This window comes from Lichenostomus cassidix, chromosome 4 (assembly GCF_008360975.1).
Source record: "Lichenostomus cassidix isolate B80296 chromosome 4, HeHo_3.0, whole genome shotgun sequence".
Lineage (NCBI taxonomy): Eukaryota > Metazoa > Chordata > Aves > Passeriformes > Meliphagidae > Lichenostomus > Lichenostomus cassidix.
This window is the reverse complement of record NC_139484.1, coordinates 62,072,441-62,086,182: the sequence shown is the minus strand read 5'-3', so window position 1 is coordinate 62,086,182 and position 13,742 is coordinate 62,072,441. Positions and strand designations below refer to the sequence as shown.

The 13,742-nt window shown below is 40.0% G+C and overlaps 1 protein-coding gene across 3 annotated transcripts in view; it reads left to right on the top strand.

The window, feature by feature from the left end:
- Positions 1-13,742, top strand: part of KDM3A (lysine demethylase 3A) — a 29,402-nt gene that overhangs the window by 9,386 nt on the left and 6,274 nt on the right. For all 3 annotated transcript variants that reach the window (XM_085059539.1, XM_085059538.1, XM_085059540.1), the window contains 11 exons: positions 1,397-1,548; positions 2,528-3,099; positions 4,324-4,525; positions 5,970-6,184; positions 8,855-9,007; positions 9,238-9,333; positions 9,517-9,644; positions 11,322-11,508; positions 12,015-12,184; positions 12,948-13,184; positions 13,570-13,741. In XM_085059539.1, coding sequence (XP_084915665.1) covers positions 1,397-1,548; positions 2,528-3,099; positions 4,324-4,525; positions 5,970-6,184; positions 8,855-9,007; positions 9,238-9,333; positions 9,517-9,644; positions 11,322-11,508; positions 12,015-12,184; positions 12,948-13,184; positions 13,570-13,741 — 2,284 coding nt within the window. The remainder of the gene's footprint in view (positions 1-1,396; positions 1,549-2,527; positions 3,100-4,323; positions 4,526-5,969; positions 6,185-8,854; positions 9,008-9,237; positions 9,334-9,516; positions 9,645-11,321; positions 11,509-12,014; positions 12,185-12,947; positions 13,185-13,569; position 13,742) is intronic.

Genomic DNA, 13,742 nt, shown 5'->3' with positions numbered 1-13,742 from the left:
ACTTCTTTTGGCCCCTTCCTTCTGCTTAGGAGTTGGCCTGCCTGGTCATGTATTCTTGCAGTGGGAGAAAACACAAAGGAGTTCTAAAGTTTATAACCTTTGCTTTTAACTTTCTTTCTTTAACCATTTTGTACTTGAACCCAAAACCTTCAGCTGCACTTGGATGCTTTGAGGATTCAGGCTGCACACAGAGCAGTTGAAGGTTTCAGTATAAAAAGGGAATGTGACTTTTCTAGTACTTTCATGTCTCCTTTATTTCTTTTGTGAGTGACCTGCCAGGTATCACTGAGAGCTAAGTTACCCAGATTGTCTTTTGACCTTTGAGAGTTTACTGAAGTGTAGAAATGCAAATGAAAAATCATGGCTTGGCTGAAGAACAGTACTTTTCATTTTCCAGTCTGCCTTCCTTTGAAGTTACTGGATAATTTTATCACTTCTGTATTCTTTGGGAAATGCCTTGCAACCATTTTTACAAAAGGGGTACAGTTGAATGTGCCTTGTAGTAAGGACAGTAGAAGCTGTTTGTTTCTCTGATTTTTTGGTGGGTGTGAATATATGGGAGTGATGAGCTGAAGCTCTATTTTTTGTTAATAAGTATGTGATAGCACTTTGATTTCTAGTGTGGAGTTAATTATCTGCAGCATTTTTCTGAGAGCTTGACTTGGTGCCTGACAGCTGTGTAATACCAAAGCAGAGAGGAAATATTTTGGAGTTGATGCTAATGAGCCTATAGTGTAACTTCCCAGCAGTAAGTGGAGCATGTGGGAGTAAAATACACATGTTGGAGCTAAGGAGGGACCCCCCCCAGAAAACTACTGATTTAAAGACACTTGTTAATTTGTGAGGCCCGTTGTATTCCTAAATGAATTGTAGATTTGTTAGCCTGGTGATTTAATCAACACAGGTTTTCTTTACTTAACACTTTTTAAAGACTTTGTACAGTAATTTCCTTGCTACAGGAAAGTTCACATCTAGATTTTTGGTAATGCTGTCAGACTTCACAGGTTTAATTTTCTCTGGGATTTTCAGCTGAGCTCAGAAATCTATTTCTGACTTCCAATTACTGCAATTACATTAGGCAGACTGTGACACTGGCAGCTACAAAGAGCAGAGCTTTCAGTTTTCTTTTCTACTTGCTTAATACACTTCCCTTCCCCCCAAAAAAGTTTGTTGTTAATTGAGGGAAAATGAATTAACATGAACAGTCTTTCATGGAACTTGTAAAGTTTAAAAGGACATTTCAAAGTCTTTCCATATCATGAACTGAGTGAGTCTTTATTTGATTTTATTAAACATGGTATGAAGAGTATTAAAATATTTTTCTTTTCAGGCTGAAGCCTGCAAAGCCATAATTTGTTATCCTGAATTTTCCTAATTGCTAAAATCTCTGTTGCAGGTTTCTCCCAGTCAGGGACACGTGCAGTCAGTACCCACTGTGCTGGGTGAAGCCCTGCTGGGATGTACTCCTGCAAATAAAGACCAAAGGCACCCAGGCCTGCCCCTGCCAGCTAACTCACCACCCAACCTTGGTGCAGAAACTCCTCAGGGGTAAGGAAGCAGTTTTATGCTTACACAGACTTTTTTACTCCAAAAATAATTCTTATTCTTAGCACGACAAGCTGAGGTCATTTTAAAGAGCTGTAATAACTACTCTTCTGTAATACCAGCATAGAAAAGTGTTGGAGTTAATTGCCCTGGATTTGTAATTTACTTCCTAAGGCCATGTTGCTGTTTATCTTTGAGGAAGTGGCACTTCAATGTCCCAGGCCAGTGTCAGTGCTTCATTGTACCCATCTGTAAATGGATACACAGGTGTGGTGCCTACTTTGTCAAACGCATTCCTCCCCTGCCCCTAAGAACACCAGAACCTGGTCAGGCAGGTGTCTGCCTTCTTGCAGATCAACTACAGGTCCTCAGTTATATTTCTGTTGGACTTCAAACTTCTTTGTTTCCCTCAGTTCTGTCGCAAAATGGATGTAATGGTGGAAACAGTGTAACAGGAAAACTCAAATTTGAAGTACTAGAGGGGTTTTTCTACTAGTTTTGTGTCTCTCACATGCTGAATGTGGTAAAAATGATTTTTTAAGGGTTTTTTGGTGAGAGGTTTTACAGTCTCTAGTATAGACTTCTCAGTCTATGCCAATCAGAAGTTCCTTGAAAATCTTGCCACAGACATGCAAATGAAATGCATTTGGTTATTCAGCAGTTGCATGGAAAAAATAAGAAAGCAACTATTTAATTATGAGAGGAGGTAGGGGAGTAGCAGCAGCACCCAAATTTGTGTGTGCCTATATGAATGTAGAGCTTTTTTGTTCTAACTCTTAAAAAAAAAAGAAAACAAAACCAGAAAAAACTCTGAAACACCTATTTAACCTCACACAAAATTTAAAATACTCATACATCAGAACTCAAAGCATATAATTAAATAACTAAATTTCTTCTTTCAAGCTTCGAGTGTGACTAGATTGAGCAGCTGATGCCCTGATTTGACACTTTTTTTTTCTGATTATTGCATGTTGTATTTCAGCACATGTAGACGAAGCTTACCGGAAACACATCCTTCCTGTCTTAATACTGGAATTAAACCATTAAAGGAAGATCTGACAGCCTTCCCTAAAGTGGGGTTTGTGTCTAAAGAACAAACACAAAATCCTAGTGATCAAAATGGTAAATATACCTCTTTGACAACATCAAGATCTTCATCCTTGAATGATTCAGCTAATGAAAAAGGAACCAACCTGAAAAATCCTAATGAACCTCTTATGAAAGCCACAACAAACTTTCCCAAGGAATGCATTTCTGTAAAACAGTTGCAGCATCCCAACCCTTCCATAGCAATACCCAGAGGCAGTGGCACTGTTGAGCTGCAGCGGACTTTAGATTGCAGACCCTCAACCTCAGATGCTCATCTTCTGTCCTTTAGTGAGTGTGGTGTTAAATCACAAAGCAGCTGCAGCAACCACAGCAGCCACAAAGGAAACAAGATTGATGAACTTGCAGACATGGAGTTTTTTATTAGAAGAAATTCGAATGAGATTCTTTGTGACAGAAGTGAGAGTGAAGGCTTTTGGACTGGAAGTGCCAAGGTCCAGGATAACAGTAAGTGTTTCTAAAATTTCCTGTCATTTGAAAGTTCTTTTAGTGTCTAACTACTTAGAAGTAGGTCAGTTGCTACATATGCAGAATTAGTAATTTAAGTTGTGTGAGTAAATCAGGAATTTGAGTCATTTGTGTTCTCTGTTATGAATGCAATAAGCTTGAAACACCCTTTCCTGATAAAGGAGCAGGGCAAATCATTAATGTTTAGAAATAAATTGTTATTAAATGTATGCAAAAATAAAATGACAAAAGTGTTTGCAAAAACAAGGTTCTGCTTGGAATACAAATGCTGATGAGGCTACCTTTTCTTAGCAATGGTCCTAAGTTTTACAAGCATTCTGAGAGATGAAGTTGTTCTCAGTAGAGCTCTGTTCAAGCGGGACTTTAATTTAAAAACTGTCATGAGAGCAAAACAAACAAACACCCAATCATGACCACCACCAAAAATTTAAACCCACCCAGCCCCAAAACAACCTGTCTTGTTTCTGTTTTCCATTTGGTGAACTCTTCAGGGTCTCACATGCAGCAGAAGGGGAAAGGCTGTGGTCGTTCATGGAGCTGGACTCCTGGTGTCACATGTCGTGCTGTACATCAGGTGGTGTTCAGGATTCTGGGAATCTCCCTAATACTACCTTTTTTTTCCCCCAGTCTTCTGTTGCTTGGTCTTGGATTACCATGTGCTGTTCCATAATTAGCACGGATTCATAGCCAGCCAAACAGTCACTGTTGTGTCCCTTGCAAGGCCTCACAGGCAGTGTAGGAGGAAGGGAAATGTTTGGCATCTGTTACAGTAAGATGCTGAAAGCTGTTGCATCATGAAGGGGGAAAACAGGACTGAGAAATGGCCTGGTTGTACTTCTGTCCTCATTTCTTGTGAAATGCAGTTGCTGCATGCCCACATACTCTGCTCAGGGCTCCAACTCTGTCTGAAGAACTGCCTTTAAAAGCAGATGTTCTTTCAAAATGCTCCTCTGAAAAAGTGAAAGGAGCTTTTAAACTTGGGCCCACAGACTGTGTGACTCCAGTGGAACTGCAGCTTGAGACAGCTCCTGCTGTCTGGAAAAGAGGTTTCTGCCAACTGCAAATATTTTTAGCGTAACTTTGTTTCAACGTAATGTGAAGCTTACAGGAAAGCTTGATGTGGCTCTTCCACTAAAATCTATTTTCTGGCACTTGCATGTGAAAAACAAAGGCTTTTCTAATGGTGGCTGCTCTTCCCTGCAGTAATCGTTCGCAAGTCCATCTTATCTGACGCTGCAAAGGTGAAGAAGCTGCAGCAGAGTGGGGAAGCATTTGTGCAGGATGGCTCCTGCAACAACATCGCCCCTCACCTGCACAAGTGCAGGGAGTGCCGCTTGGACAGCTACCGCAAGAACAAGGAGCAGAGGGACTCCACTGTCTTCTGCCGCTTCTTCCACTTCAGAAGGTAAGAACAATTTGGATACTCTTAACCACCTTGATACTGCTTAAATGTGAAAGGTGAAAAAACCCCAGTGTTTTGTCCAAATGGTGTCATGTAGGTCTCTGTTTCAAAGCTGCTCGGTGTTGGTGTGTAGCTATAAGGTCAATGTATCCAGCTAATGAGCAGCTGCCTATGGTTTTTTAGCCCTGAGAAATGATACAACTGCTTCATTTGAGTAGAAAATATTTTGGCAGGACTTTGAGCTCTTTATTTTGCTGTTCTGGGCAGAGTGCCAGTAGGATAACATGAGTTTAGTTTGAGTGCTACAGCTCAGTAAAATTTGAGATACTAGGGAGAGGGTAGATTCCACACAAGTTTCCTAAAGTTTGGTGGTTGGACATCTGAAATGTTACCCGTGGACTCACAGCTGTGGAAGAGGTGCAGTGAGTGGCTATGGGCTTTCAGCTGGAGACATTTAAACTTGCCATGGAAACATTTAATCTGTGCACCCACTAGAATTCGGTTTTGTTGCTAAAGGTTTAAAAAAAATGTAAATGTAATGTAAACTAATCTGTTATTTAACCTCAGATTAGACATTTTGCTATAGTAAGTCTTTGTATACTCTGAGTGAGACCAGAGTAACAACAAACTATTCTAAATAATTTTCTCAGGGTAGCAATCCAGACTTGCATTGTAGTTCTAAACTGAAGGATTGATCTAATTTGAACTTGAAACTGATGGAACTGCCCCTTTCTATTGAATGGGAAATCTGCCAGATCTGGAGATGGCATTTGTCTCATGATAGCAGCTGCCAGCACATGTTCTCATGCCACACTTAACACTACAGTGAGCACACATTGCCATCAGAAGTCAACTTTCCTCTACAGCATTTAGTAAAAAGGTTCCTGAGCAGAACTCTTCATGTTTTCCATTTAAGATGCTACCAGCAGTATAGATCTCATTCTTTCCACCTACTCAAAATCAGTCAAGAATAAATCTTACTCAAATTTTGCTTGATCTTTTTGACAGCTGCTTCCAAATGAATTGTTACTGAAATATATTCTATATTTAGGGCGTTCTAAGTTCTCTTGTGAGTTGTACACAGTCCTAGATAAAATTATTGCTGTTGCCATCTCTAGATGTGGTCCTTAATGCTGCTGCATTTTAAAAATTGTAAATCTGATTTGGTTTTGTGTGAATAAAAAAAGCCAACACTACAATTGTTGTAAGGTAGATTTCCTAACTAAAATCCTGGATGTTGTCAGTCTTCTTTTCTTTAAAACAAGCAGTGCATTGAACATGTTTAATGCTAGTGACCAGTATGTTTACCCATGTCTGTTGTAACATTTGAGTAAATTTACTGTCATACAGTACATGCATTTGCAACTCAAGCATTGACTGATTGGAATGAATTTAAACCAATACAACATTTGAGAGTTTTTTTTCTCCTTTTCTCATTTTTCATCAGGTTGCAGTTTAATAAGCATGGAATACTGCGTGAGGAAGGCTTCTTAACTCCAAATAAGTATGACCCTGAGGCTATTAGTTTATGGCTACCTTTATCCAAAAACGTTGTGGGTCTAGATCTGGACACAGCAAAGTACATCCTTGCCAACATTGGAGACCACTTCTGCCAGCTGGTGATATCTGAAAAGGAAGTCATGTCAACGATTGAACCACACAGTAAGATCAATTTGTATTTAAAAAATCTGTGTTTTCACAGCTTTACGTGGAGCTTTAAGCTTCTGTGTGAAAATAAATTGCATATATTTGGAAATGTCATTTAAGACTTGAGTGTCCCTCTCTCTTTTCAGAGAGGGAATGGTTAAGAGCCACTGTAAACTAGTGTCAACAACTCTTTGCTCCTCCCAGGGGGAAAGGGAAGGGTAGTTTCACCCTTCTTTGTCAGAAGTTGTTTCTCAGTTTATCAAATTACTTTTCCTGTTACAAAATGTAAAAAAAAAAAAAAAACTTAAATAAACTAGCAGGTAGCTTACAACAAAATCTATTCTTGGCATGTAAGTGAAATAAAGCTTTTACTTTGCACAGGTTCTGTTAGATTGCTTTGGTGCTATTTTATTGTAACTGCATCATGCACCTCATGCTGTCTGTCAGTAAAAATATTTTTACTCCACCTTCAAGTTTCCAGTAGCACTGTTAGAAGTGATTATGTGCAGCCCTACTGGGCATAGATGAGAGGGGTGCTGGTGATGGGGTGACTGATTGGGGAGCTTAATAGTGACAGGGCAAACTTGGCACCCCCAAACACACGTTTGGCCACATCAAAGTATTTCTGTAGCACATGTGAGCAGACAAATGGGGAAGTCTGTCTTTCATAATCACTTCTTGGAGTAGAATGACCTCTAAAACTGTATTTGTTTTGTGGATTTTAAGTGTATGACCAGGTGCAGCACAGTTTAGGAGATTGCCACTGTCTGCTGTGTTTGGGGAGTGTCATTAGATAAAGATCCTCTCAGTTTGGTAGTCACTCCACTGTTCTGGAAGAAGAAAAAAAGCTCCACAGGCTTGAATGTCCTTCAAAAGGAGAGGGAAGACTTGAGATATTCTAGAAATACTTGCTGTGGAGTCTTACCTTGGGCTACTTGGAATCTGCAAGCTTTGCTCTTGTCTTGACCTGCAGCATATTCAGGCCTGGGGAACCAAATTATCTGTAGCCAGAGTGAGATATACAGACTGGAATACTCAAACACCTTCAGGAGGGTGAAGTTTTGGGGGGCATTGATGAAACAAAGGGGAGGTGTGGTGTTTCTTAATAGCAGAGGATGTATCTGTTGACATAGCTACCAGAAACATCTTCTGCTTAAAAAACACAGACATATGTGAGTTCTGGAGTTGGCTTGAAAGGAGCAAAATCTCATTAATTCCTCTTTGATTTTATTGGCCTGACTGGTGAGAGTAAGGGAGCTCACTTTCATGAATATGGAGGTTATTTTCAATGCTCTGGGCAGGAAAGAAGTAATTTACAGTCTACATATGTGATGTTCTTTGAACAGTTCATTGGGAGAGTGCTCAGTCAGCATAGGGAAAAGGGAGAGTCTTCTACCACCATGACTTGAAGTTAGGGTAAAATTAAGTGAATTGTCCCTGTGTAGTGAAAGATTGACCAGTGTAGACAGAAGAGCTTGTTAGGTCATGTTGTTCCTTGGCCACCAAGTGCCAAAAGGAAACAGAATCAAACTGCAGAGAGGAACCAGAAGAATAGGAGAAGTAGAAAGGGACACGATTCAGAAAACATATGAAATGGCATGCAAAAAATAACAAAAACCTTTCATCCTGTTTAGGGGAAATTGAAGAGTTGACCTAGAAAATGATAAATAAAGTGCATGTTTTTAAAAGACAGAGAAGAATGGAGCTGGTGATATTTAGACCTGTGTCTCTTGGAAGAATTCTGAAGCAAGCAGTCAAACAACTTTTACCACCTACTTAAGAACACATTGTGCTAAGCTATTCCAGTGTTGTTCCATACATAGTCAATGGGCATTATTCAGAAGAACAACAGATGTCTTGGATCCTGATAAGGTTTCTTTAGCATGCATTAGGACATGGTCTCTCCTAACTTGCTTTTAAAATTAAGAAACATTGTGGGCAGGAAGGTTTCAGAGCAGTTACAAGTGTGGAAGGTGGTAGGAGGAGGCAGGTGTGTGCTTTTTGTCTAGTCTAGTTTTCTAGCTGGCAACAGAAGGAAATGGAGATCAGGCTAAAATAATTTGTACATTTTCACAGGAAAATAATACAGCCCTGAAAGGGCTTGTAATTTTTTGCAAGATACTGCCCTTTTTGGGGATGTTTTCAGTGAACGGAAGGAGTGACTTGAGGTGAGGAAAGGAGAATATAATGGGTACTTAGGAAGCCTGAACATGAGCAGCTGGTGCTTCAGAGAAGAGAATTCACCCTCCTGAGAAGGTCAGAGACTCACTTATAAACACATAAAACCTCCCAAAAGGAAGAGAGCTACTTGCCCACCGTGCTGCTGAATTGAGAACAAGGACAAGCTGGTTGTGACAAGCTACACATTAAGTTTAGCTTGCCAGCAGTACCTGAATTTATTTCCTGGAGTAGCTGGGGAATTTCCACTTAAGAGAATGTCAGCAGTGTACTTGTCAGCTTGGAAAAACACATGTCAGGAGTAAGAGCTGTGCTAGTGCTGCACAGGAGAAAGCAAATTTGCCTTGGTTGCTTGGACCATTCTGTGGCAGCAAAAGCATTTTTTGGAGTTCCAATACAAAACCAAGTCTGAGTCATATTGCTGTAGTTTTTAAGTGACTGTATTTAACATGGAAATACTGAATGCTGTTTGAACTAATGCTTTGACTGTCCCTTTGCTGCCCGCAGGACAGGTGGCCTGGAAGCGTGCGGTTCGTGGTGTTCGTGAGATGTGTGATGTCTGTGACACCACAATCTTCAACCTGCACTGGGTCTGCTCCAAGTGTGGCTTTGGGGTGTGTGTGGATTGCTACAGGATGAGGAAAAAAAACTCACATGAAGGTGTGTGGGAGTGCTTACTGGTACCTGAAACAAAGGGGGAAGAGGGGGAAATAAAATCTGTGTATTCAACTTGTAAGTCAATGACAACCTTAAGACAAACAAAACCTTCCCAACAAAAAGGACATGTTGTAGATTTGTGCTTTGATATATCAATAATAATAAAATACGTGGCTCTTCAGAGTGGGATGAAAGATGCAATAACAAAACAAAGTAATGGTTTTGTCTTACAGATGATGACTCAGATACTTTCTCCTGGTTTAAATGTGTGAAGGGGCAGCCACATGAACCAGAGAATCTAATGCCTACACAAATAATTCCAGGAAAAGGTATTTGAAATATTTGATTGGGGTAAAAATGTGATGTAGGTTTTTGCTACCTTTTGTATTGTGTTGATACCGTGCTGAGTGAAGTTTTATTTTAGTAATAAAACTAGTAAAAGCTTAAAATTAAGTCTTAAGTGCTGAATGTTGTGATTACATGTGAGCTCACTGGTGGTTCTCTTCCTTCAGCTCTCTATGATGTTGGTGACATTGTTCACTCTGTAAGAACAAAATGGGGAATAAAGGCAAATTGTCCTTGTGCAAATAAGCAGTTCAAAGCACTATCAAAGCCAACACTAAAGGAGGAGTCAAAACAGGTATTGTTACTGTCTCTGTCTGTGCAGTTCAGTTTGTGTCAGTCTGTTGCATATTCTTCAAGCCACTGCTAATCTGACTTTGTAGGTTGCCAGCCCTGACCTCTGTGATAACCCCACCATGTAGGGACAATTTTTATTCACTGTTCATCTTTCTGGTTCAGTTCTTTTTTTAAATTTTGGGGAAAATTTTACAGTGTACCTTTGAGACGCTGAGGCCTCAGTGGTGACCTAACGTTGAAAAAGGCTCAGTGAGGATTTTTAGAGCAAAAATAAGATTAGATTGAGAGATCTGTTAAAAATCTGAAGAACAGATGAGTGGGAATGGTTGTGAAGGGTAGGCTATTCTTTGGGTCCTGGAGATATAATACATGCAGCATCTAAAAGAATAAGGTGGAAGAGCACTGGGACTCATGAAAGAACTAAACATGAAGAAAAATTGTGAGATTTAGAGCAGTGTGGAGAATCACTGATTTCTCTGGCAGTCTGGTAGAAGGCTTGCTGCTCTCTTTTTAATTAAAAATACAATAATTGAAATCCTAGTATATATATTTGTAAATGGATGAAGTATTTTTTTTGCTTTCAAAAATTAAACACAAATGAATAGCTTAGGTCTGTAATATCTTGCCAGAAACCAGGTGAATTAAGTGATTTTTAATTTTGTTAGATGGTTATTTGTAACCTTATTTTAAAAATAAATGTTAGTTTAGGTGTAACAAGCAGGTTTGACTTGATTTTGGTGTTAGTAATGAACAGGAGAGACAAAAAATATTATCAAGTGTTAGAAGTCTGGATGATGATTATGTGAATCAAAAGTTAGCATATGGTTGACCTGGTTTCAGTCTTCTGAATCAAGATTTCCTGTGACTCTGGACAAAGAGCTGCATCAAATTTATCTACACCTCTTTATAGAACTAGGTACTGCACTGGTAAAGTTTGAAGCCTTTTCTAATATGTCAAGTTTAGAATCCTTACTAAGCATCAGCAGTCAGTAAGAGATGAAATAGAGAATGTAGCAATAGGCAGACAAAGGAGCAGAATAATTTCTTAGCTGAAAATTATTTGTGCAGAGAGAGGAAATGTCACCAGTCCTGCAGGAATCAAAGGACAAAGCAGTAGTTCTGGTTAGTCTGTTCCTAGAACCTCCAAATGACCAGATAAATCATCTTCCAAGGAGTTGGGCAATCCTACACTTGGATTGTGCTGGCCAGGCCAGTGCTGCCTTTAGGCAGATGTAGCTCAGACCTGGCAGGTGAGTGGATTTTTGCTGCCACCTTAAGAGAAAAATTTAGGAATGTTCCATTTCTGTTTTAGTCCTCTGAACTAGAGTTCCAGCTTAGCCCTGGCCTGAGCATCAGCTACCACTAGAATTGTGGCAGCTGCTGTTAAAACTGCATTTGGTTTCCAAAGCAGTCCCAGAAAATGTACCTGGGGAAGCTTGGCTGTGCTTTTCTTGAGGGGTGATGTACTCTGTCTGCTCCTAGAGTCAGATCCCAAACCCTGCTGAACTGTCATCTCCTGGTCCTGAGCTGCAATGCTGACCTCTTGTGGAGATCACGTGTTTTGAAGGGCCAAACCACTTTATTTTTTCAAGAATGAATTTGGGCATATTATTGCTTGCTTTCCCTTTTTGAGTAGAGTGTGTTTGTGTCTCATCACGTTCTCCCTTTGCTTTTTCAGCACTTGGCATCTGGAGACAGGCCTGGCCTTCAACACAGCAGTTTTGTCCTGAGCCCACAAGTCACTACACATGATCCTCCACTAAAGTCAGCACTTGGAAGCAAACAAGCTGCTTCTGTAAATACTTCTCCTTCATTAAATTGGTTTTCAAACCTAACAAGTGGAAATGTGAATAAAGAGAACAAAGGTATGTGCAGAACCAGTGAAGAGTAAACCCTTTGTGGCTGTTTGTCAGAAGAATATAGGTCAGACCCAGCAATATCTTGTGCTGAGAATGATGTCATGTGCCTGCTGGGATGACTGTTCAGTGCCTGTGCTGCAGAACTGGCCATGGCAATGGCTTGGAGTGAAGCCTGGCAGGGATAGCATATTCTGTTTCAAAACCTGGATTAAAATCCCATTGATGCAAATATTTTTGAAAATTCAGGGGTTTTTTTTTGAGAATTTTTTTTGTTTCTGTTGTTTGGGGGGAGGCGGTGGGGTGTTTGGGGTTTTTTTTAGAATGTGGGATTTAAAAAACTTTGGTTTATTGAGGGAAGTTAAGTGAAAAGAATATTTTATCTGCATCTATTAGGAGATTTATATGTTTGTGTATATATATGTACATTCAGACATGTATGCATGTGGGAGGATCTTGTCTTGAAAAAAAATCTGAAGTATATGCTTCTCACTGTTTTCCTTTCTGCATTTCAGAGAAACTTCTCATACCAATTTCAAAGAATGAAAACAAACCTCTCCAGACACTCCCTAGCTTAGCCAAGCCAGCTGCAGCCCTGCAGACATTCAACAGTGCAATATTAACCCCTGTGAGCAACAACAACACAGGCTTCTTGCGGAATCTGTTGAACTCTTCTGGAGGAAAGGTACAGCAAAAATTCTGTTCTGCAGGTCTGAGTTGATTCCAGGCTTAGATTGTGTTACAAACCTGTGAACAACTGCAATAAGTAGTTTACCTACTTGTCACAGTAACTAGAATTGTGTCTTTATTTGGGAAGGACTAATTCAGTTTCTGTGTCTTGGTGCTCCAGTTAGTAGTAGCATAGTGGTACTATCAGCAAGTCTTGCTTGGTGAGGGATTGGGAACTAAGTGATAAAGCAGAGTAACTTCCTTAGGCTAGAGTCTGGCAGGTGCATTGTTTGGGATGTCTTTTAGACTCAAAAAAGAAGCACCAATGAACTTGCAGATGGAGGGAAGAACCTTCTGTGGTGTCTTCCCCATACCTTATTTGCAGACTGGTTCCCTTCAGATGTTCCTGGGCTTTGTCTGCTCTGACAAATGTGGTTTCAAAGTGGCCCTAAGTGTTTTTTGCTAAAAGTGTATTTCTGCTCTTGGATATAAAGCAAGTCCTGTTCCCTGCTGCATTTCCTGGGTTTCTGCAGGGTTGCTGAGGTGTAAATTAGAGCAGAACTTGTTGTGCCAGAATTTTGTGACAAAGTGTCAGAAATGGCACTGGCATTTAATTATGGTGCATTTCTAGACAGCAGAGTTCTGCAGGTTTTCGTTTCTCTGCATGATAGTGATCTCAAGTGAAAAAAGCAGAAGTGGCAAATATTTTCTTTAAAGCCTGCAGGACAAGGCAACAGAAAAGAGCACTAATTTTTTGTTCTTTCTTTTTTTTTTATCAGACAGACAATGGACTGAAGAGTACACCTAAAATCCTTGATGACATTTTTGCTTCCCTGGTGCAAAACAGAGCCATTACAGACTTGCCTAAGAAACCTCAAGGACTGACCATAAAGCCCACAATCATGGGCTTTGACACACCCCACTACTGGTTATGTGATAACCGCCTGCTGTGTCTGCAGGATCCCAACAATGAAAGCAATTGGAATGTCTTCAGGGAGTGCTGGAAACAGGGACAGGTATTCTCCTTTGCCTGCTTTTTCTATTTGTAATTCATGTGCTTTGTCCTTTCATTGAAGCACAGGTACAACCACTGTAGTGACAAGCAACACTAAACCATCAAATGCATGACATGAGCACTGTTACACATCCTTATCTGTTTTTCTGTTTAAATCAGTTTCTAAACACAGTGCTGAAATTATGGCTCTATATAAAAAGCTGCCTCATAGTTTGAAACAAAGAATGCTCAGATGCATGGTAAGGGTAGAATTCTGGTAGGGCAGGCTGAGCATTTAGTTTGCAAAATGCCTGCATTTCAATGCCTAATGTATTCTATGTATTACCCTGTTGTAGTTACAATTTTTGGTGTTTAATAATTCTTCAGAATATATTCTTTCTTCCCAGCCTGTAATGGTGTCAGGAGTGCATCACAAATTAAATGCAGACCTCTGGAGACCAGAGTCCTTTAGGAAGGAATTTGGCCAACAGGAAGTGGATCTGGTTAACTGCAGGACTAATGAAATCATCACTGGAGCTACTGTAGGGGATTTCTGGGATGGTTTTGAAGATATTTCAAG